We start from the raw sequence: 24,756 nt of genomic DNA, 5'->3' as shown, positions 1-24,756 counted from the left end.
AATATTGACATTTAAGTTTTTATCACACTTTCTCTCTTAAATCTTTTGAATACAGATGAAAAATGGCTTTAAATAGAGAGAAAAATATATATGGAAAAATTATGGAAAATTTTTTATTAAAGTTAAAATCTAGTGGATATGATTAAGTTTTGCAGATTTATGAAAAACAAAAGAATAGTGCAAAAAGGACAAGGACAAAATCAATGAAATAGTTATTTAAATGCAAGGACATACAGACGGATAGACGGACATATGGATGGACGGACAGACAGACAAACGGACATAGCATAATCGACTCTGCTATCTATAACGACTCGGAATCTGAGTTTTATTCTGCATTTCCCCCATCTTATAAAATTTGCTACAGCTACGATTGCACTATCCTAGTTCTTCTTATATCATGCGTCTCCAAGTATTCTTTGGCCGATCACGGCTTCTTTAAGATTCCACTCTAACACCATTCTTCTTATTCTGACAGGATTTTTTCTAATAACATGACCGATCTATCTCAGTTTTATCTACGTTTTATTTAAATTAGCCCTCGTTGTTAAGGTCCGCTAGAGATCCGCATTGCTGATGTTTTTAGGTCTGAACATCATGAATTAGGGTTCTATAAATCGACTTTCGAATAATCGAACAATCGACTTTTTGTCGAAAAAAGTCGAAAAGTCGAAGTCGACTATTTTGTTCCAAAAAAGTCGATAACTCGACTATCGTATGTGGAAAAAGTCGAAAAGTCGACTTTGCTAATAAAAGTCGAAAAGTCGTAAAGTCTGAAAGTCGATAAGTCGAAAAAAGTCGAAGAAAGTCGATAAGTCGAATAAAGTCGAAAAAGGTCGAAGAAAGTCGAAAATGGTCGAAAAGTCGAAAAAAGTCGAAAAATCAAAAATTGTAGAAACAAGTCAAAAATAGTCGAAAATTTTAAAAAAGTGTAAAAAAAGTCAAAGACTCTAAAATAGTCGGAAAAACTCGAAAAAAGTCAAAAAATAGTCGAAAAAAAGTTGAAAGAAGTCGAAAATAGTCAAAAATTCGAAAAAATCGAAAAGTCGGAAAAAGTCGAAAAAAGTCGGAAAAAGTCGAAAAAAGTCGAAAGTCGGAAAAAGTCGACTATTTATAAAATACTTATAGTCGAAAAGTCTAAAAGTCGACTTTTAATTAAATGAAAAAGGTCGAAAAATCGACTTTTCATAAAATGCAAAAAGTCGACTTTTAACTAAATGAAAAGTCGATACTAATAAGGTTGACTTTAAACATTTCCTGAATATTCTAAGTCTCGTTCATCTGGATATTTTTGAGTCCTCCGATTTGCTTTTTAGTACCTCTCTTAGTACCGTCACTCGTTTTCTGGGCTACACTTTTCCTTCTACATTTGGCAGGGCATCTGATGGTATCGAAGGCTTTCTTGAAATCTCTAGATACAGTAGATACAGGAAAGTAGGTCATTCTAGGGATGGTTCCATTATAATGCGTAGGGGTTTGGTCTGGTCCACGCAGTTCCTCGTACATAACTGTGATGATTCCAGTTTTTTCCCTTTATTCTTCATTCAGCAGTCCATCTGATGGTATCTTTCTTGAAATCTACGAACAGTAGATACAGGAAAGTACGTCATTCTAGGGATGGTTCTATTATAATGCGTAGGGGTTTGGTCTGGTTCACGCAGCTCCTGTTCGGCCGAAATCCTGCCTAATCATATCTTGGACTATTCTTTATTTCAATTTGAAGCCTTCCCAGTTTTATGCCTGCTTATATCTATATATCGTAAAGTAGTGTAATTCCTCTCCAGTAGTTGCAATCATTCGAGTTGCCACCTTTCGGTAACTAAACAATAATTTTCCCCGTAGGACTCATTTTAGACTTATGTCCTGTGCGGTCGTAGAAGTTCAGCAGAGGTTTTGATTTCAATCTGTAGAATTACATCTTCGCAGCCTCGTTATTTCTTAACATACCGATGTTTTCCTTTATCTCTTACAAATATCTCTATACATATAAACTAAATAGATCTAGGGTATAACAGGGTCGGAAATACACGACCTTTTACCTTGTTTATATTTTTAAAAAGTTATTGCGTTTGACACTGTTATGTAATCGATATCAAAACAATAGATTTTAGTCAAAACATTAATTTTTATTGAATGATGAGAGCGTGTGTTTTGAACAGAATGTAATTGGCAAAAAGTTTGTGGTGCCATGAACCATCGAATTCAAGGTCAAATCATTTAACTTTTAAAATTAATAGAAAGTCAAGCAGTTGCATATGATTAGAACCATTTACTGTAAAAATATTCACATTAACTTTCCTCTTATTTAATTTCATACAAAAATAGACATAATAACCTAAAAATTAAACAGAGATAACTCATCTATATAACAGTTCAACAAAACTAAATTGCAACCAAAACTCCCCCACCTAACGACATCTACTAACAACCTTCAATTTCACCTGTCATCTAATCTTATCCATTCATCTAGTAAATATGTATCTGTTGCACCGTTCAATTCTAAATTAGTCACATTTGATACGACCATTTAAATGCGAAGCAACACAAATAAAAATTCACCAAAACAAAAGCTAAATCAGCAGAACTTTTCGGCTTAAATGAGGCATTAAATTATTTGAATACAGCAGACACAGATCAACCTTCAACACTTTTACAGGTGGGGGCGGTTGGGTAAAGATATTTTGGACTATGATAATTATTTGAATGCTAAATGTTGCTGACACAATACTGACAATCATGATGACGATTACCATGATGGAGTTGGTGATGATGTTGACAAAAAAAAATGTTGACCCTTTTAGAAAAATAAATATGCTTTGAATAAACAGGTTTATTTGTGATATTAGTTACACTCAACTTTCAAGTACATGAATTGGTTATAATTAACTGGGTATTACTGGCAAATAAAAACAATAGAATGGATTAGAGAGCTGTTAGTTAAAGGGTAGTGCGTAAGGAGGAGTTAGATAACGATATCACCGAATGACTAGAAGGTCTAAATTTACGATTTTTATTTCTATAGACTCCAGAAGACTACTTTATAGACTATATACTATTCCATAGACTAGAGCCTAGTATAGGCTACAGAGCAGTCAATAGACTAGTCCATACATAAAATATTTAATGGACTAGTCCATAGACTTGTTCAGAGACTAGTCCACAGACTAATCAATATATTTGTCATAAGCGTTGCTTATAGACTAGTCAATAGACTAGTCTGCAGACTAATCAGTAGACTGATTCATAGACTTGTCGACATACTAGTCAACAGACTATGTCATAGACTAGATAACACACAAGTCCATAGACTGGTACATAAACCACTTAATAGTCTAGTCCATAGACTACATATTATACAAGTCAATATTCAATACACTAATCAAAAGACTAGTACATAGACTAGTCAATAAACTAGTCCATAAACTTGTCAATAGACCAGCCAATAGATATTCTATTAGTCAACAGCCAAGTCCATAGACTAGTCAGTAGATTAGTCAACAGACTAAGTCCATAGACTGGTCAATAGATTATTCCAAAGACTAGCCAATAGACTATTTCAAAAACTAGTCAACAGCCTAGATCAACGGCTAGTAAACAGACTAGTCAGTTAGTCCATGGACTAATCAATAGACTAATCCAAAAACTAGTTAAAAGACTAGTCTATAGATAAGTTCATAGACTAGTTAATAGATTAGTCGACAGATAAGTCTGGAGATTAGTCCAGACTAATTAAGAGACTAGTCCATAGACGAGTCAATAGCCTAGTCAATAGACTAGTCAATAAACTAATCAATAGACTAGTCAATAAACTAGTCAATAGACTAGTCAATAAACTAGTCAATAGACTAGTCAATAGCTAAGTCAATAAACTAGTCCATAAACTAGTCAATAGCTAAGTCAATAGCTAAGTGAATAAACTAGTCCATAGACTAGTCAATAGTCTAGTCCATAGACTAGTAAATAGCCTAGTCAATAGCCTAGTCAATAAACTAGTCCATAGACTGGTCCATAAACCAGTCAATAGTCTAGTCAATAGCCTAGTCAACAGACTAGTCAATAGACTAGTCAATAAACTAGTCAATAGACTAGTCAATAGCTAAGTGAATAGACTAGTCAATAGAATAGTCAATAGCCTAGTCCATAGACTGGTCCATAAACCAGTCAATAGTCTAGTCAATAGCCTAGTCAACAGGCTAGTCAATAGACTAGTCAATAAACTAGTCAATAGCCTAGTCAACAGGCTAGTCAATAGACTAGTCAATAAACTAGTCAATAGACTAGTCAATAGCAAAGTCAATAGACTAGTCAATAGCCTAGTCAATAGCCTAGTCAATAGCCTAGTCAATAGCCTAGTCAATAGCCTAGCCAATAGTCTAGTCAATAAACTAGTCCATAGACTAGTCAATAGTCCAGTCCGTAGACTAGTCAATAGCCTAGACAATAAACTGGACCATAAACCAGTCAATAGTCTAGTCAATAGCCTAGTCAACAGACTAGTCAATAGACTAGTCAATAGACTAGTCAATAGCCTAGTCAATAGCATAGTACATAGTCTGGTCCATAAACCAGTCAATAGACTAGTCAATAGCCTAGTCCACAAAGCAGTCAATAGCCTAGTCGATAAACCAGTCAATAGACCGGTCCATAGCCTAGCCAATAGACTAGTCCACAGATTAGTATATAGACCAGCCAATAGATTAGTCAATAGACTAGTCAGTAGACTAGTCAATAACTAGTCTACAGATTAGTACATAGACTAGTCAGTAGACTAGTCAATAGACCATCCAATAGATTAGTCCATAGACTAGTCAGTAGGCTAGTCCATAGGCTACTCAATAGGCTTGTCCATAGAATAGTCAATAGGCTAGTCCGTAGACTACTCAATAGGCTAGTCCATAGATTAGTCCATAGGCTAGTCCAAAGATTAGTCAATGAACTAGTCATAGACAAGTCCATACGCTAGTCAACAGACTAGTCCATAGGCTAGTCCAAAGACTAGTCAGTAAACTAGTGCATAGATTAGACAATAGACCAGTCCATAGACTACAGGTCCTCTTCATTTAAATTAGTACAGCTGCGTAGGTCTCCAAAAATCATTAAAAAAATTAAAAAATCAATCTTTTTAAAACAACACCCTATGACTTTTATTACGATACACATTAAGTCCATCATTCTCCAACTGAAAACATTATTTCACTAAATCACCAACTCATCTCATACTAAGTTAGTATCATTTACTAAAACCGCCACTTAAACACCAGGTTATTACCCCCTTTAAAAAAAATGAATTTAATATTTTCCAAAACAATGTTTCATCCCTAAGCTATATTCTTTTATTATCTCCATCATGACGATGATATCATCATAAACGGAAAATATCATTGAAATTTCCACTTGACATACCATTCAAGCGCTGGGAAATTCTATATATAAAAAACATTAAAAACGTTTAACTTTTATTTAAAAACTAAATTCTAAATTAAAGTTTCTAGTTTAAGTTTGTTGTTCATTGTCGTTGGTGTACGTTGAGTTTGTGTGTCAAAAAAAAACAAAAATGTTTGCAACTCAAAGTGTTTGGAAATTAGGTGTTTTGCTATTTTTGAATGCTTTTATAGGAATTGTAAGTAAAGAAGGTGTTAAAGCTTTAAAAAAGATTTTATTAATCGTTATTTTTTTTCTATATGGTTAGTGCTGTACGGAGGCAGCTGTTGAGGAAATATCTATGGGTTCGTTTAACTGTTCCCAACCACCAAAATTTGATAATTTTGTAAGTTTAAAATAGATTTTTACAATTTTTCTTTTTATCCTTAAATTGATGTTATATTAATTTGAAAGTTTATCTAACTTTATACTTTTTCCTATTATTTTGCAACAGTTGTTGCAGATTTTGTTGCAATATCGTTAGTTATTGTATTTTTTTTTTGTAAAAAATGTAAATTTTTATATTTAATTAAATGTAATTGACATTTGCAACCACTCTATTTCATTTTTTTTTATCAATCTACAATGAAAGTAATAACAAACAATGTGTATTTAATTATTTATATCTCCTTCCTCCAAAGACAGTGTAATCAATAGTAGAGACACAATTTTTTAAAAGGAGTCAGGCAAGGAACTTTATCTCATGGAGTACATTATAATTATACAAAATATATTATCATCACATTATAATTTGATAAAATATGTTATAATCGAACATAATGAATATAATCGATTTAAATTTCATATGATACATTATAATCGATTTGTAATATTGCAAAGTTCATTATAATTGGATTCTAAAGTTGAGGAATAAATTCTAATCGGATTATAATGTTATAGAATACTTTATAATAGGATTATAACATTACAGAATACATTATAATCGTATTATAATGTTATATAATAGATTATAATTGGATTATAATGCAATAGAATACATTATAATCGGATTATAATGTTAAAGAACTTATTATAATTGAAATATAATGTCATATGATAAATTAGATCAGAATATAATATTACATAATACATTATAATTGCATTATAAAGTTAAAGAATAAATTATAATCAAATTATAATGTTACAGAATATATTATAATAGGATTACCATGTTACAGAATACATTATAATCGGATTATAATGTATAAGGATACATTATAATGGGATTATAATGTTTTAGCATACATTATAACGAAATTTTAATATTATTCAATACATTCTAATAGGATTATACCGTATAAGGATACATTATAAAAGGATTATGAAGTTAAATAATTTATTATAATTGAAATATAATGACATATAATACATAAGATCCGATTATAATATTACAAAATACATTATAATTGCATTATAAAGTAAAATAATAAATTATAATCGGATTATAATGTTACAGAATACATTATAATCGTATTATAATGTTACAGAATAAATTATAATCGAATTATAATGTTATAGAATACATTATAATCGGACTATAGTCTTTTATAATACATTATAATTGTATTATAATGTTATGGAACACATTACAATCGGATTATAATGTTAAATAGTTTATTATAATTGGATTGTAGTGTTACATAATACATTATGTTCAAATTAAAATATTACCGAAAACATTATAAAGCGTTATAATATCAAAAAAACATTATAATTGAATTATAACTGTATAGAATACATTAGAATCGGATTATAATGTTATGTAATACATTATAATCTTATTATAACGTTATATATCATTATAATAGTTTCAGAATGTTATATAATACATTTAATTTGTATTATGTTATATTATACATTATAATCGTATTATAACGTTATATAACACATTATAATGTTATATAATACATTATAATAGTATTATAATGTTACATAGTACATAATAATCGTATTATAATGTTATATAATACATTATAATAGTATTATAATGTTATATACTACATTATAATCCTATTATAATGTTATATACTACATTATAATCGTATCATAACGTTATATAATACTTTATAATGGTATTATAATGTTATATAAATTATTATAATGGTATTATAATGTTATATAATACATTATAATCGTATTATAATGTTATATACTACATTATAATCGTATTATAATACTATATACTACATTATAATCGTATTATAATGTTATATACTACATTATAATCGTATTATAATGTTATATACTACATTATAATCGTATTATAATGTTATATACTACATTATAATCGTATTATAACGTTATATAATACATTATAATGGTATTATAATGTTATATAACACATTATAATCGTATTATAATGTTATATAACACATTATAATCGTATTATAATGTTATATAATACATTATAATCGTATTATAATGTTACGTAATACATTATAATCGTATTATAATGTTATATAACACATTATAATCGTATTATAATGTTATATAATACGTTATAATCGTGTTATTATGTTATATAATACATTATAATCATCTATAAATCAGTCTATAATGTTATATAATTAGATACATGGTATTTGCCAGATGTCTGGTATTATTCAAGACTTCTGGAAAAGGAAGTGGAGGTTGAGATAATGTGATAAAAAATGTTTATAATGTTTATAGCAGACAAATATATAGTACATGGAAGATCAAAAAGAAAATTGATAAAAAAAAATTACATGTTTTCAAAAAATATTGTATGAATTATAACACATCACAATTTAAAACCAACCATAACATATATGAAATATATTAAATTAAACATATGTCAATACATATATGATGGGGCCAGATGGAGTAGAATATTTTCAATATTATAAAACACACACTTTCGTATATTTATTTAAGAATTGAGACACACACACAAATATTAATATATAAACAATATTTCAATATACTTTCATTTAAAACATTTTTTGATTGTTTGAATTCTCTGTTTTTCTCCCAAACAGGACATCAGTAAGTGTTGTCGTTTACCTGCCATAAATATGGGCGATGCAATTGAAAAATGTCATAAACAAATAATATCTTTTAAATCACACAATGATAAATATCCAACATATGCACATGTGGTAAGTTATTTAAAAAAAGAAATATATCAAGTAAAAATTTCTATAGAATATTTAAGAAAATTGCAAGAAGACATTTAAATTATATTTATCTTGTCTTTTATTCTTTTTTTGTTTAATTTCCTTGCAGTGTTATCCGGAATGTATTTATCGTGAAACGAATTCCCTACAGGCTGATGGAGATATACATATTGAAAATGTTCAAAAGTTTTTGACAACAAATATCGAACAACGTGACAGGGTTATTGTGCCAACAATTGTTGAATCCTTTCGTACATGCTTGACCAACAGTGCGTATGAATAGTGTATTACTTAAATGTAATGTATTAACACTCTATCCCTTCCCATACACCACCCACTTGTGCCATTTTATACCCTCATTTCTTCCTTATGAATTTATTATCTTTATAATTTTTGTTTTAATTCCTCTTTTTTTGTTGTTGTATTTTGTCTATCTTTCCTTTAACATTTCATTAATTTCATTTCTCTTCAGTCAAACAAAATATGCAGGCCAAAGGCATAAAAATGTTTTCGAAATTAACTGACTTGGGCTGTTCTCCATATGCCAGTATGGTTTATGGTTGTGTTAATGCTGAAACCTTCCTACACTGTCCCCCAGAGATGTGGCAACAAAATGAAAACTCTTGTAATTTGGCTAAAAGTTTTGCCCAGCAATGTAACCCTTTACCTCACGTACCCATGCCCATGGCTTAATGTGCGAGCGCACAAGTGTAATTATTTAATAAATAAGTTAAATTGTTATAAATTATTAGTTTTTAGAATAGAATTTAGTTACAGATGTATTAATAAATAAATGATTGAATTAAAGAAAACTATTGAGTGTATAACCTAAATCTGGGGGATTCACTTAAAATTCACCTATAGACTAGGCTATAAACTAGACAATAGACTAGACAACAGTAGAAACAATAGACTAGACTACAGACTAGACTATAGACTAGACTACAGACTAGACTATAGACTAGACTACAGACTAGACTATAGACTAGACTACAGACTAGACTATAGACTAGACTATAGACTAGACTATAGACTAGATTATAGACTAGACTATAGACTAGACTATAGGCTAGACTATAGGCTAGACTATAGACTAGACTATAGACTGTAGACTAGACTATAGACTAGACTATAGACTAGACTGTAGGCTAGACTATAGACTATAGACTAGACTATAGACTATAGACTAGACTATAGACTAGACTATAGACTAGACTATAGACTAGACTATAGACTAGACTATAGACTAGACTATAGACTAGACTATAGACTAGACTATAGACTAGACTATAGACTAGACTATAGACTAGACTATAGACTAGACTATAGACTAGACTATAGACTAGACTATAGACTAGACTATAGACTAGACTATAGACTAGACTATAGACTAGACTATAGACTAGACTATAGACTAGACTATAGACTAGACTATAGACTAGACTATAGACTAGACTATAGACTAGACTATAGACTAGACTATAGACTAGACTATAGACTAGACTATAGACTAGACTATAGACTAGACTATAGACTAGACTATAGACTAGACTATAGACTAGACTATAGACTAGACTATAGACTAGACTATAGACTAGACTATAGACTAGACTATAGACTAGACTATAGACTAGACTATAGACTAGACTATAGACTAGACTATAGACTAGACTATAGACTAGACTATAGACTAGACTATAGACTAGACTATAGACTAGACTATAGACTAGACTATAGACTAGACTATAGACTAGACTATGGACTAGACTATAGACTAGACATAGACTAGACTATAGACTAGACTTTAGACTAGACTAGACTAGACTATAGACTAGACTATAGACTAGACTATAGACTAGACTATAGACTAGACTATAGACTAGACTATAGACTAGACTATAGACTAGACTATAGACTAGACTATAGACTAGACTATAGACTAGACTATAGACTAGACTATAGACTAGACTATAGACTAGACTATAGACTAGACTATAGACTAGACTATAGACTAGACTATAGACTAGACTATAGACTAGACTATAGACTAGACTATAGACTAGACTATAGACTAGACTATAGACTAGACTAGACTATAGACTAGACTATAGACTAGACTATAGACTAGACTATAGACTAGAAACTAGACCATAAACTAGAAACTAGACTATAAACTAGAAACTAGACTATAGACAAGACTAAATACTTGGGTCAATTGTAGGTTCGGATATAGTAGGGTATGGTCGTCATTACTTTTTTACTTCTTGTGAAATTTCAATACTTGTTATGAATATCTGTGTTCCTATGTATTGCTTTCAACAACACTCAAAGAGTACCTTATCTGAATCATCTTCTAAATAAATTAATCAAGCAAAAACTAATTGATAAATAAACCATTTTTTTGTAAATTTTACTTATGCCCTTCTATTGTGGAAAAAACAGATCCATTTCATATGTTAAATTATCCATGAAAAACTGATGTTTATCTTAAAATACCATCAAAATGAAAAAACAAAACTAATTATAAAGAAATTTGAAAAACCCTCATTATAAAAAAACACATTCAACATTTAACGGCCATGGGGTATAAACTTTACATGCTGCTACAATTTGTTTGTATGACAACACCAATTTGGGCAGCTTTTAAGGATTTTGTCATAGAAAATGAGGTGAGTAAAAGGTGAAAAAACCAAATTAATAATAATTAACAAATTCCGTTAATAAAGCATGATTTAGAACGTTTCGGTTTAAACAATAACGATATGGTGTACGATGACGTGGACTTGGAATATCAGATGCTAAATGACGACATTTATGAGGATGAAGCTTCTTATGGTGCTCTTGCTGGCAGTTGTGGTGACTATGGTGGAATGAGCAATAGCTATGATATATTCAGAAGCTATGACGAAGACTTAGGTGGTGTGTCTATGCCTGGCTATGAAGGCCAAATTGATAAGAATCTTCTGAGAGAAATTATACGTCAGTTAGCTAATGATCCACGTTTTCAACACTTAAAGGAACATTTAACTGAGGGTAAGTTTAAAATACGTTAAAAATAACATTTTGTGAATCGTATGGTTTTCAGATAAATTGCTATTGAGTTATAATGACGGAAGTGATAATGATGAGAATTTCCCAACACAAAATTATGTGGATTATTATGACGAAGATCATAATTACTTTTAAAATTATAAACAGAAAAAAGTTTAGAGATTAAATTAATAAAAACTAGAAAAATATTAATACAAAATAACAACAAAAACGTTTTCTTAATACAAAACTTCATTTACTTGATCATGCAGTCTGTGATCACTTTTATTTCCAACCAAAACTCGATTTAGTAGTGAAAAACTAAAAGTCCATTTTCTGGCTAAACTAAAGGCGCTAGGAGGATAAGGACAAAGATCTGTGATCACTTTAATTTCCAACCAAAACTCAATTTTGTGGTGAAAAACTAAAAGTCCATTTTCTGGCTAAACTAATAGAGCTAGGAGCAAAAGGATGAAAATCTGTGATCACTTTTATTTTCAACCAAAACTCGATTTTGTGGTGAAAAACTAAAAGTCCACTTTCTGGCTAAACTAAAGGCGCTAGGAGGAAAAGGATGAAATCTGTAATCAATTTTATTTTCAACCAAAACTCGATTTTGTGGTGAAAAACTAAAAGTCCATTTTCCGGCTCAACTAATAGAGCTAGGAGCAAAAGGATGAACATCTGTGATCACTTTTATTTCCCACCAAAACTCGATTTTATGGTGAAAAACTAAAAGTCCATTTTCTGGCTAAACTAATGGAGCTAGGAGCAAACGGATAAAAATCTGTGATCACTTTTATTTCCAACCAAAACTTGATTTTGTGGTGAAAAACTAAAAGTCCATTTTCTGGCTAAATTAAAGGCACAAGGAAGAAAAGGACAAAGATCTGTGATCACTTTTATTTCCAACCAAAACTCAATTTTGTGGTGAAAAACTAAAAGTCCATTTTCTGGCTCAACTAATAGAGCTAGGAGCAAAAGGATGAAAATCTGTGATCACTTTTATTTCCAAACAAAACTCGACTTTATGGTGAAAAACTAAAAGTCCATTTTGTGTCTAAACTAATGGAGCTAGGAGCAAACGGATGAAAATCTGTGATCACTTTTATTTCCAACCAAAACTCGATTTTGTGGTGAAAAACTAAAAGTCCGTTTTCTGGCTAAACTAAAGGCGCTAGGAGGAAAAGGACAAAGATCTGTGATCACTTTTATTTCTAACCAAAACTCGATTTTGTGGTGAAAAGCTAAAAGTCCATTTTCTGGCTAAACTAATAGAGCTAGGAGCAAAAGGATGAAAATCTGCGATCACTTTTATTAAAAGTCCGTTTTGTGTCTTAACTAAAGGCGCTTGGAGGAAAAGGACAAAGATCTGTGATCACTTTTATTTCCAACCAAAACTCGATTTTGTGGTGAAAAACTTAAAGTCCATTTTCTGGCTAAACTAATAGAGCTAGGAGCAGAAGGATGAGAATCTATGATCACTTTTATTTCCAACCAAAACTCGATTTTGTGGTGAAAAACTAAAAGTCCATTTTCTGGCTAAACTAATAGAGCTAGGAGCAAAAGGATGAAAATCTGTGATCACTTTTATTTTCAACCAAAACTCGATTTTGTGTTGAGCAAAATCTGTCAATATCTGTGATCAATTAGAAACTGTGATCTATATGAAGAAGCTGAAAAAGTTATCATATTGTATTCGAAGTAACTTTAGTAATAAGGTCACATTATGGGAAACCCTAAACAAATAGAATCAATAGAAAAATTTTCCAGTTCACTTAACATCAAAAACTTTTAACTTTATTTTTATACTTATTGTTATACATTGTTCAACATTGTTCAAGAAATGCAACAACAACAAATGGACACAAGCTTAACGCATAAAAGTTACCGTTTTTTTATTTATTGACACTGCTAATTAACAGACACTTTCATTCAAATTCAAATTTAAAGACGAAAAAAAAACGTAAAAATGTTCTAATTAAACTGATACACATCGTCTATTGAGGCGTTTAAAAGCTTTAACAAATTACAATGCAAAACATTTAGTTTAGTTTTATTTAAGAAGTTAAAGACTTAACACCACTTGTAGAAGAAAAAAGAAAAAGAAATTGTAGTTCGAAATTTTTAAAATTACAAATAACTATTTAAAAAAAAAATAAGAATTTTACGTTTAAATTAAAAAAAATACTAAGATTAAAATGCAATTTTTAAAAATATATGTTACTCTGGTGATATTTTGTTGTTATATTAGATTATCGCATAATGCTCTATTCTTTCCCTCAAACAGTGCTTATGGTGTAAGATTTTGCAATTGTAGTTTTTCGTATGTTTGTGTTAAATAATTTAAAATTGTTATACATTTTTTTTTTTGTTTTTATTAAAAGGTATTTGCTGCCATTGCGGTACCTTTAGATTTACCTCATCGTAATGTTTTCATTTCGTATAATTTCGAAGCAAATTATAATTTACCAGAGACTTGGAATTTACCACCATATGCGGTGAGTATCTTAAGTATATTTTTGAGAATGTTTCTCAATTTAATCGAATTGTGTTAGATCATAAGTTCTTGGTGTACTAGGTGATAAAATACTTTCTCTTTTTTGTTATTTTTGTATTTGAAAATTAAAAAAAAAACTGATGTAAATTATAAATGGCTTGCATATGTTACAATTATAAAGCATGATTATTGTGAATCAGAGATTTGTTATTTAAACCGGGTTTTCAGGGCCTTCTAGCAGCTATCTAATAGACCAAAATTTAAAATTCAATTCAAATTTGATAATTTCTACTTCAAAGTAAGAAGAGCCTTCCGTTACACAAAAATGGACCTAAAAACATTTACCAAAGATTTTGGTGTAAATCGAAACTAAGACATGCGAACTAACCGAATTGAAAACCACCAACGAACCTACTAGAGCAGCCTAGGTGGAGTATTAAATAATATTAATATTAAGGCAATTGGCTAGTCTATAGTCTAGACTACGCTATTGTCTAGCATATAGTATAGAGTAGGCTACTGTCTAGTCTATTGTCCAGACTATTGTCTTGTCTAAAGCCTATACTATGATCTAGTCTAAACTAGGCTATTGTTTTGTGTATATGGTCCAGTCTATGGTCTAATCTATAGTCTGGACTATAGTCTAGTCTATAGTCTGAACTATTATCTAGTTTATCGTCTGGACTATAGAGTATCTATAGGCTGAACTATGGTATAGTCTATAGGCTGAAATATAGTATAGTCTATAAGCTGGACTATAGTCTAGTCTACAGGCTGAACTATATTCTAGTCTATACTCTAGACTATAGTCTAGTCTATAGTCTAGTTTATAGTCTAGTCTATAGTCTATAGTGTAGTCTATAGTCTAGTCTATAGTCTAGTCTATAGTCTAGTCTATAGTCTAGTCTATAGTCTAGTCTATAGTCTAGTCTATAGTCTAGTCTATAGTCTAGTTTATAGTCTAGTCTATAGTCTAGTCTATAGTCTAGTCTATAGTCTAGTCTATAGTCTAGTCTATAGTCTAGTCTATAGTCTAGTCTATAGTCTAGTCTATAGTCTAGTCTATAGTCTAGTCTATAGTCTAGTCTATAGTCTAGTCTATAGTCTAGTCTATAGTCTAGTCTAGTCTATAGTCTAGTCTATAGTCTAGTCTAGTCTATAGTCTATAGTCTATAGTCTATAGTCTAGTCTAGTCTAGTCTAGTCTATAGTCTATAGTCTATAGTCTAGTCTAGTCTAGTCTAGTCTAGTCTAGTCTAGTCTAGTCTATAGTCTAGTCTAGTCTATAGTCTAGTCTATAGTCTAGTCTATAGTCTAGTCTATAGTCTAGTCTATAGTCTAGTCTATAGTCTAGTCTATAGTCTAGTCTATAGTCTAGTCTATAGTCTAGTCTATAGTCTAGTCTATAGTCTAGTCTATAGTCTAGTCTATAGTCTAGTCTATAGTCTAGTCTATAGTCTAGTCTATAGTCTAGTCTATAGTCTAGTCTATAGTCTAGTCTATAGTCTAGTCTATAGGCTAGTCTAAACTCTAGTCTATAGTCTAGTCTATAGTCTAATCTATAGTCTAGTCTATAGTCTAGTCTATAGTCTAGTCTATAGTCTAGTCTATAGTCTAGTCTATAGTCTAGTCTATAGTCTAGTCTATAGTCTAGTCTATAGTCTAGTCTATAGTCTAGTCTATAGTCTAGTCTATAGTCTATAGTCTAGTATATAGTCTAGTCTATAGTCTAGTCTATAGTCTAGTCTATAGTCTAGTATATAGTCTAGTCTATAGTCTAGTCTATAGTCTAGTCTATAGTCTAGTCTATAGTCTAGTCTATAGTCTAGTCTATAGTCTAGTCTATAGTCTAGTCTATAGTCTAGTCTATAGTCTAGTCTATAGTCTAGTCTATAGTCTAGTCTATAGTCTAGTCCATAGTCTAGTCTATAGTCTAGTCTATAGTCTAGTCTATAGTCTAGTCTATAGTCTAGTCTATAGTCTAGTCTATAGTCTAGTCTATAGTCTAGTCTATAGTCTAGTCTATAGTCTAGTCTATAGTCTAGTCTATAGTCTAGTCTATAGTCTAGTCTATAGTCTAGTCTATAGTCTAGTCTATAGTCTAGTCTATAGTCTAGTCTATAGTCTAGTCTATAGTCTAGTCTATAGTCTAGTCTATAGTCTAGTCTATAGTCTAGTCTATAGTCTAGTCTATAGTCTAGTCTATAGTCTAGTCTATAGTCTAGTCTATAGTCTAGTCTATAGTCTAGTCTATAGTCTAGTCTATAGTCTAGTCTATAGTCTAGTCTATAGTCTAGTCTATAGTCTAGTCTATAGTCTAGTCTATAGTCTAGTCTATAGTCTAGTCTATAGTCTAGTCTATAGTCTAGTCTATAGTCTAGTCTATAGTCTAGTCTATAGTCTAGTCTATAGTCTAGTCTATAGTCTAGTCTATAGTCTAGTCTATAGTCTAGTCTATAGTCTAGTCTATAGTCTAGTCTATAGTCTAGTCTATAGTCTAGTCTATAGTCTAGTCTATAGTCTAGTCTATAGTCTAGTCTATAGTCTAGTCTATAGTCTAGTCTATAGTCTAGTCTATAGTCTAGTCTATAGTCTAGTCTATAGTCTAGTCTATAGTCTAGTCTATAGTCTAGTCTATAGTCTAGTCTATAGTCTAGTCTATAGTCTAGTCTATAGTCTAGTCTATAGTCTAGTCTATAGTCTATAGTATAGGCTATAGTCTCGTCTATGTCTAGTCTATTAGTCTAGTCTATAGTCTATTCTATAGTCAGTCTATAGTTAGTCTATAGTCTAGGTCTATAGTCTAGTATATAGTCTAGTCTATAGTCTCTCTATAGTCTAGTCTATGTCTAGTCTATAGTCTAGTCTATAGTATAGTCTTAGTCTAGGTCTATAGTATAGTCTAGTCTATAGTCTAGTCTATAGTAGTCTATAGTCTAGTATATGTCTAGTCTATAGTCTAGTCTATAGTCTAGTCTATAGTCTAGTCTATAGTCTAGTCTATATTATAGTCTATAGTCTTAGGTCTATAGTCTAGTCTTATGTCTAGTCTATAGTCTAGTCTATGTCTAGTCTCTAGTCTAGTTATGTAGCTCTATTAGTCTAGTCTATAGTATAGTCTATAGTCTAGTCTATAGTCTAGTCTATAGTCTAGTCTATAGTCTAGGTCTATAGTCTAGTCTAATAGTCTAGTGCTATAGTCTATTCTATAAGTCTCTAGTATATTCCTTCACCCACTAAAAAAATACTAGTTCCAAAGAGTCGCTTGAACTTATGATTTATAAAGAAGTCGTGTAATTCGTTTACCTACAGGTTCAAAATCTGATTTTAAAGTATCATAAAAAAATACACGCATTTGTCTAATATTTATCGTTTTGCTTAAAAAAATCCAAAATCTCTAATTAAAATTTTTTATTAACAGATAGGCGTAGAAGAGGAAGATCTTTTCGAAGATGCAGCTAGATATAATAGTGGCAAAGATTGTACAAATTGTACATCGTCATCATCAGAGGAAGAAACTGTCGAAGATGTTGAAGTTGATAATGAAGAAATTATGGAGGAAAATGATATTGACAACACTACAACACCCTACAGAAATGAAACTGAATCGAATAATAGAAGAAAAAGAGGCAGGAAACGTAGAGAAATACCCTCGCTACTGACAAGAACACATTTCTATCATATATTGATAGATAAATTTGAAAGGTAAGCGTAGGTAGTATGTTAGATTTGCTAAATTTAGAAAATTTGTCTTTGTAGAAGTGGCTTTGAGGGTGAGCCCTGTTTGTTGCGTTTAATTTGTGAGACAAATGCTTCGGAATTGGGAGAAATAAACGGTGTCTTGGGCAATTTAATACATATAATGTTTTCGTAAGTTTTAGACAATAATTATTTTAAATACTTCATTATTCCAATTTTTACTTATATTTTAGTCCTACTACCTCCAAAAATGAAAATTTACCCTTGGCTTACTATCAAGCAGAAATAGATGGTATACATGATCAATGTCATCATTATGAGGAAGAATGCTCGGAAAGCATACTGGATTTAATATCAACACCCATACATGAATATATTGAACAAATGGAAATGGAAATTAACAATTTAGGAAAATGATATTGAAATAAATTTGGATTTGAAAATGCATACATTAATGAAATTAAATACATTCGAACAAGTATGGAGACTTATTACGCGACCCCAATTTTACTTATAAACAAATACAAAAAAACTTTATACAACAGTACAACAGTTGTTGAAGATATTTATTGACAACAAAGATAAATTGCATTTGAGATGTTTATAGATGATCAGCTGCAAGAAGTTTTCTGTTTAAATAATAAGAACTTTTTAAAAACAACTTTCACAAAAAACTTGAAAAAAATCCGCGGTTCAGATTTTGTACGACTTTCGAAAGCTACTAACTAAAACTAGTTACTTGAAAACAATTTTCTCACAAAACTCAAAAAAAAAATCTGCAGTTCAGATTTTGAAAGCTACTTACTAAAACAAGCAAAAGAAAATAAAAATCTAAAACTTACTTGTTATGATCTTGAATTTGTTGAAAACAGCTTAAGATTTTCAATGGTTTATTTTGTAATTAACTTATAAATCTGCAAGAAAAAAACAAAAATAATTAACTTAACAAGCCTTTTCAAAATTAAATCAACAAAAGTTACCATAATTTTTTTTTTCAAATAAAGAGAGTAACATTGGTTCTCCAAAATAATAAAAACTTATAGTTGAAAATTAAAGACAGTAGTAGCAGCTATTTATGCTGACGCATTTTGCGTTCTTGCCAAGTGACAAATTTAGTATTGGCTGATTGTAATAAACGGTTTAAATGTTGGGTTAAAGTGCCGCCCAAAGGAGAGAGTTTTTGTAAGCAGCGATCCTGAAATATAAACAAAAACGTAAATAAAGTTTCATTTACTGATATGAAAGAGATTACCTCAAAGGGTTGCAATTTGGCCATTTTAAAACGCTGCAAAGCTTCGTGCATTTTCAAAGCTTTAGTTTCTAATTCCTGAGTAGTGGGTGGAAAACAGTGCCAAAAGTGTTTTAATAATTCCGACAAAGCTAAATATAAATTACGCAAATCTTTTTCAAAATCTGGAGGTACAAGTTCTAAGGAATAAAATGGAAGTATAGTTAAACATATGCTCGATTATTTCTAATTATTGCTACTTACGTCCCACCGACTGTTCTTGAAAACCTCTCATAAGGGCTCCTCCAGGACTTAGTTCACCCAAGGCATTTACCGCTGCCGTTGAGCTTACTAATACTTTATGAGGTACTCGTTGATTCCAATTTTCTGTAGATCTTAACAATTGATATTGTATCTCTTCCATACGTCTGGGATCCTCATGCATTTCGTAACCGGTACTAGGCATGGGTCCATGCAAATAACGTTCCACTTTGGAAAGATTAATTTGTTGTGTTTTCTTTTTCGCTTCTGAATTCAAGCTGCCATCAGGATCAACTTGCGGTTCACCCAAATCTTCATAGTGTATTTTTTCCATAATTTTTTGACGTTTCGAAGGTTTCTCGGGACTATTCACTGTACTAGTGCCTGCACCATTTTGTGTGACTTCTTTATTTTTTGATTTCTCCACTGAGCCATTTTCAGTTTTACTATCTTTTGCTTGATTATTCAGAGGACCAGTGGCGGCTCCACTTGAGGCAGCATTAACATCCGCACAAGTCTTCAAGACCATTATCGAATGTTGATTGAAACGTTTAATCATATTTTGATGTACTATATTACCACTATTCACGGTATTACGATCACCAGCCACACTACAGAAACCATCTTCTAAAGGAACATCTTCAAATTGTTTAAGATCGAGTAAAGGATCACCAGCACCCTGCTGCACAGCAGCTTTCAGGGTTTGATCATCAATTTTACCACATTCTGCAAAAATATCCTTTGTCCCTGCCGTTATGCGATCACGATGAAAGTAATGAGACTGAAAGAATTTTGTCCAAAATTCCGCTTCACTCAATTTGGCAGGAACATTTTCTTGATGTTTACGCTTGACGGCAGGATATGTTTTGAAAATACAATGGATAATATCATCGGTGAGATTATATTTGAGGCCATTACAGCCATCAGTCTGTGGTTTTATGTCGGCTAAAAAGGCACCAGAAACACCTGGGGAAAAAATAATATGTTTTTAGAACTGAACTAGAGCTACACTAGAATTGAACTAGAACTGAACATGAACTGTACTAGTACAGAACTAGAACTGAATAAGAACAGAACTAGAACTAAACTAGAACTGAACTAGAACTGAACTAGAACTGAACTAGAACTGAACTAGAACTGAACTAGAACTGAACCAGAACTGATCTAGAACTGAACTAGAACTGAACTAGAACAGAACTAGAACTGAACTAGAACTGAACTAGAACTGAACTAGAACTGAACTAGAACTGAACTAGAACTGAACTAGAACTGAACTAGAACTGAACTAGAACTGAACTAGAACTGAACTAGAACTGAACTAGAACTGAACTAGAACTGAACTAGAACTGAACTAGAACTGAACTAGAACTAGAACTGAACTAGAACTGAACTAGAACTGAACTAGAACTGAACTAGAACTGAACTAGAACTGAACTAGAACTGAACTAGAACTGAACTAGAACTGAACTAAGAACTGAACTAGAACTGAACTAGAACTGAACTAACTGAACTGAACTAGAACTGAACTGAACTAGAACTGAACTAGAACTGACTAGAACTGAACTAGAACTGAACTAGAACTGAACTAGAACTGAACTAGAACTGAACTAGAACTGAACTAGAACTGAACTAGAACTGAACTAGAACTGAACTAGAACTGAACTAGAACTGAACTAGAACTGAACTAGAACTGAACTAGAACTGAACTAGAACTGAACTAGAACTGAACTAGAACTGAACTAGAACTGAACTAGAACTGAACTAGAACTGAACTAGAACTGAACTAGAACTGAACTAGAACTGAACTAGAACTGAACTAGAACTGAACTAGAACTGAACTAGAACTGAACTAGAACTGAAATAAACTGAACTAGAACTGAACTAGAACAGAGCTAGAACTGAACTAGAACAGAGCTAGAACTGAACTAGAACTGAACTAGAACTGAACTAGAACTGAACTAGAACTGAACTAGAACTAAATTAGAACTGAACTAGAACTGAACTAGAACTGAACTAGAACTGAACTAGAACTGAACTAGAACTGAACTAGAACTGAACTAGAACTGAACTAGAACTGAACTAGAACTGAACCAGAACTGAACTAGACTGACTAGAACTGAACTAGAACTGAACTAGAACTGAACTAGAACTGAACTAGAACTGAACTAGAACTGAACTAGAACTGAACTAGAACTGAACTAGAACTGAACTAGAACTGAACTAGAACTGAACTAGAACTGAACTAGAACTGTACTAGAACTGAACTAGAACTGAACTAGAACAGAGCTAGAACTGAACTAGAACTGAACTAGAACAGAGCTAGAACTGAACTAGAACTGAACTAGAACTGAACTAGAACTGAACTAGAACTGAACTAGAACTGAACTAGAACTGAACTAGAACTGAACTTGAACTGAACTAGAACTGAACTAGAACTGAACTAGAACTTAACTAGAACTGAACTAAAACAGAGCTAGAACTGAACTAGAACTGAACTAGAACTGAACTAGTTCTGAACTAGAACTGAACTAGAACTGAACTAGAACTGAACTAGAACTGAACTAGAACTGAACTAGAACTGAACTAGAACTGAACTAGAACTGAACTAGAACTGAAATAGAACTGAACTAGAACTGAACTAGAACTGTACTAGAACTGAACTAGAACTGAACTAGAACAGACCTAGAACTGAACTAGAACTGAACTAGAACTAAATTAGAACTGAACTAGAACTGAACTAGAACTGAACTAGAACTGAACTAGAACTGAACTAGAACTGAACTAGAACTGAACTAGAACTGAACTAGAACTGAACTAGAACTGAACTAGAACTGAACTAGAACTGAACTAGAACTGAACTAGAACTGAACTAGAACTGAACTAGAACTGAACTAGAACTGAACTAGAACTGAACTAGAACTGAACTAGAACTGAACTAGAACTGAACTACAACTGAACTACAACTGAACTACAACTGAACTACAACTGAACTAGAACTGAACTAGAACTGAACTGAACTAGAACTGAATTAGAACTGTACTAGAACTGAACTAGAACTGAACTAGAACTAAACTAGAACTGAATTAGAACTGAAATAGAACTGAACTAGAACTGAACTAGAACTGTACTAGAACTGAACTAGAACTGAACTAGAACTGAACTAGAACTGAACTGGAACTGAACTAGAACTGAACTAGAACTAAACTAGAACTGAACTAGAACTGAACCACAACTGAACTAGAACTAAACTAGAACTGAACTAATACTGAACAAGGACTGAACTAAAACTGAACTAGAACTGTACTACAACTGAACTAAAACTGAACTAAAATAGAACTGAAATAGAAGCGAACTAGAACTGAAATAGAATTAAATAGAAATGAACATGAACTAAAGATGAACTAAAACTGACTAGAACTGAACTAAAACTGAACTAGAACTGAATTAGAACTGAACTAGAACTAAACTAGAACTGAACTAGAACTGAACTAGAACTGAACTAGAACTGAACTAGAACTGAATTAGAACTTGAACAGAACTAGAACTACAACTGAATTATAACTGAACTTAAACTGTTCTATAACTGAACTAGTACTGAACCAAAACTGAACTAGAACTGAACTAGAACTGAACTAGAACTGAACTAGAACTGATCTAAAAATGAACTAGAACTTAACTAGAACTGAACTAGAACTGAACTAGAACTGAACTAGAACTGAACTAGAACTGAACTAGAACTGAACTAGAACTGAACTAGAACTGAACTAAAACTGAACTAGAACTGAAATAGAACTGAACTAGAATTGAACTAGAACTCAACAAGAACTGAACTAGAACTGATCTAAAAATGAACTAGAATTTAACTAGAACTGAATTATGATTTTCGAAGTTTTCCAAATCGATGTTTTTTTTTTAATTTTAGGAAAATTTTCTTAAATTTTAACTCACCTATACTTTGCTTTTTATTAACCTTCTTCAAAGCATGTTCCTTAGCATGTGTATTCCAAAATTCATCACTGGTCAAAACCTGTGAAGTCACCAGATCTTTATACAATTGAAACAGATGAGGATTTTCCGATAATATACGATTTTTCTCTTCCAATTCTTTGTCAACTTTTCGTTTGAAATTTGGCAGCAATTGTTGCAACAATTCTTTAACTTTATCACGATCAGCCAACATGGCCTGCTGGCCATTACGATTGACAAAATGGAATGTGGAAGTGTTGCCGTCGTGAAGGACAACTTGCAATTGTACTTTAGGTTTGCCTTCGGGGGAGATTTTTTGTGCTAAGAAGAAATAAAACAATTAACTAACAAAATATACAAATGAATATTAGGAAAACTTACTCTTGATATCAGCAAATCTATGAGACACCGCCACTGTATCACGATTTTCTGCCATCCAGGCTAAACGTTCATTCATTACGTACAGAGTGCCATCACCTTTTTTATAACGTACTTCTCCCATTTGCAACAAAACATCCTCACTACTGGTGGTCATTTTGAAAGTTTTTTTAGCGTCCGGTTTTCCGCCTTATTAAAAGGAGCACGTAGTTTTTTCTTTCTATATCAATATAGGAGATACAGCTCTGCAGTTTTTTAAGCTAAATTTTATATAATGTATATTTCAAATTAAATTTTATTTATTTTTAATAATATATTTATTTCTTTTTAATTGAATTGTTTACTATTTTTATGAATTTTAATAAAAATAAAAAAATATATGAATTCCTCTAGAACAATTTGTGACGGCGAGGAAAAAACAACTGAAAACTGTCAAAATATTTGTTGTTGTTTGTTTCTTTGTATTAATAAATGACATTCACTGGGGAATGTTAAACCATATGTTTTGATTGTAAGTAAATGACATGTAGGTGTCACTGTGGTAGGAAATAAACACGTTAAAACACATAGCACTAAATTTGGATAAATAGTTGGGTTCTTTTTTAAAACATACTCTTTTTAACACTTAAGTTTCTTCTGTGATTTTCTAACTTAAATTTTTTAAAATTATAAAAAGGAACTTTTAGGTGCTTACTTACTTAACTGATACTATTTGGTTTTCTACAATATTGAATACTGAAATATACAATCGAACATAATAGGATATCCATTTAATGAAAATCTCTAAAAGGGACATTTTTGGTACTTATTGTTTTTTCACCTGGTACTTTTTGATTTTTTAATAACATTACACCGTTAAGACATAAAATTAATAAGCAGGCTCCTTTCTGGTACTTTTTCGTTTTCCAACTGGTACTTTTTGACTTTTCCGAAATATTGAATGCAGAAACATAAAATTAGAAATATAAGATCCTGATAGAATTAAAATCTATAAAAGGGACATTTTTGTACTTTTTCAATATTCAACTACTACTTTGGTTTTTCTGAAAACATGAACCCAGAAACATAAAATCAGACATATGTACAGGATGATGCTATGTACAAAAAGGGAATTTTAATACTTTTTCATTTTTCTAC

The 24,756-nt window shown here is 31.4% G+C and overlaps 3 protein-coding genes across 3 annotated transcripts; 2 read left to right on the top strand and 1 right to left on the bottom strand.

Moving 5' to 3' along the window:
• The first annotated feature begins 5,473 nt into the window (after positions 1-5,473).
• LOC119611566 lies at positions 5,474-9,251 on the top strand. The gene is made up of 5 exons (XM_037967207.1): positions 5,474-5,620; positions 5,690-5,767; positions 8,421-8,540; positions 8,668-8,827; positions 9,031-9,251. Exons 1-5 carry the CDS (start codon positions 5,555-5,557, stop codon positions 9,249-9,251), a joined length of 645 nt encoding a protein of 214 aa, XP_037823135.1. The 5' UTR covers positions 5,474-5,554.
• Positions 9,252-13,661: 4,410 nt separating this feature from the next.
• LOC119611565 lies at positions 13,662-18,241 on the top strand. The gene is made up of 5 exons (XM_037967205.1): positions 13,662-13,888; positions 13,976-14,089; positions 17,509-17,792; positions 17,847-17,957; positions 18,020-18,241. The coding sequence occupies exons 1-5, from the start codon at positions 13,790-13,792 to the stop codon at positions 18,201-18,203; spliced, it is 792 nt and encodes a 263-aa protein (XP_037823133.1). The 5' UTR covers positions 13,662-13,789; the 3' UTR covers positions 18,204-18,241.
• A 393-nt stretch (positions 18,242-18,634) lies between these two features.
• LOC119611567 (general transcription factor IIH subunit 1) lies at positions 18,635-24,050 on the bottom strand. The gene is made up of 6 exons (XM_037967208.1): positions 23,623-24,050; positions 23,224-23,562; positions 19,279-20,241; positions 19,039-19,214; positions 18,767-18,981; positions 18,635-18,700 (listed from the first exon to the last, which is right to left on the bottom strand). The coding sequence occupies exons 1-5, from the start codon at positions 23,774-23,776 to the stop codon at positions 18,856-18,858; spliced, it is 1,758 nt and encodes a 585-aa protein (XP_037823136.1). The 5' UTR covers positions 23,777-24,050; the 3' UTR covers positions 18,635-18,700; positions 18,767-18,855.
• Positions 24,051-24,756: the final 706 nt, after the last annotated feature.

The sequence above is a fragment of the Lucilia sericata genome, unplaced genomic scaffold (assembly GCF_015586225.1).
Source record: "Lucilia sericata isolate MDLA Ls3-8-SP2 unplaced genomic scaffold, ASM1558622v1 Contig001481F_arrow, whole genome shotgun sequence".
Classification (NCBI taxonomy): Eukaryota; Metazoa; Arthropoda; class Insecta; order Diptera; family Calliphoridae; genus Lucilia; species Lucilia sericata.
Note: the sequence above shows the minus strand (reverse complement) of the source record. Positions and strands in the feature narration are given on the sequence as shown.

Bases quoted from the DNA above. Each gene is read 5' to 3' on its own strand.
- LOC119611566 (XM_037967207.1), top strand. From the start codon at position 5,555: ATGTTTGCAACTCAAAGTGTTTGGAAATTAGGTGTTTTGCTATTTTTG. The intron at 5,621-5,689 runs GTAAGTAAAGAA...CTATATGGTTAG, and splicing joins TGAATGCTTTTATAGGAATT to TGCTGTACGGAGGCAGCTGT. The intron at 8,541-8,667 runs GTAAGTTATTTA...ATTTCCTTGCAG, and splicing joins ATCCAACATATGCACATGTG to TGTTATCCGGAATGTATTTA.
- LOC119611565 (XM_037967205.1), top strand. From the start codon at position 13,790: ATGCAATTTTTAAAAATATATGTTACTCTGGTGATATTTTGTTGTTAT. The intron at 13,889-13,975 runs GTAAGATTTTGC...TTTTATTAAAAG, and splicing joins CCTCAAACAGTGCTTATGGT to GTATTTGCTGCCATTGCGGT. The intron at 14,090-17,508 runs GTGAGTATCTTA...TTTTATTAACAG, and splicing joins GGAATTTACCACCATATGCG to ATAGGCGTAGAAGAGGAAGA.
- LOC119611567 (XM_037967208.1), bottom strand. From the start codon at position 23,776: ATGACCACCAGTAGTGAGGATGTTTTGTTGCAAATGGGAGAAGTACGT. The intron at 20,242-23,223 runs GTGAGTTAAAAT...TTTTTTCCCCAG, and splicing joins TAATAAAAAGCAAAGTATAG to GTGTTTCTGGTGCCTTTTTA. The intron at 19,215-19,278 runs GTAAGTAGCAAT...TTTATTCCTTAG, and splicing joins TCAAGAACAGTCGGTGGGAC to AACTTGTACCTCCAGATTTT.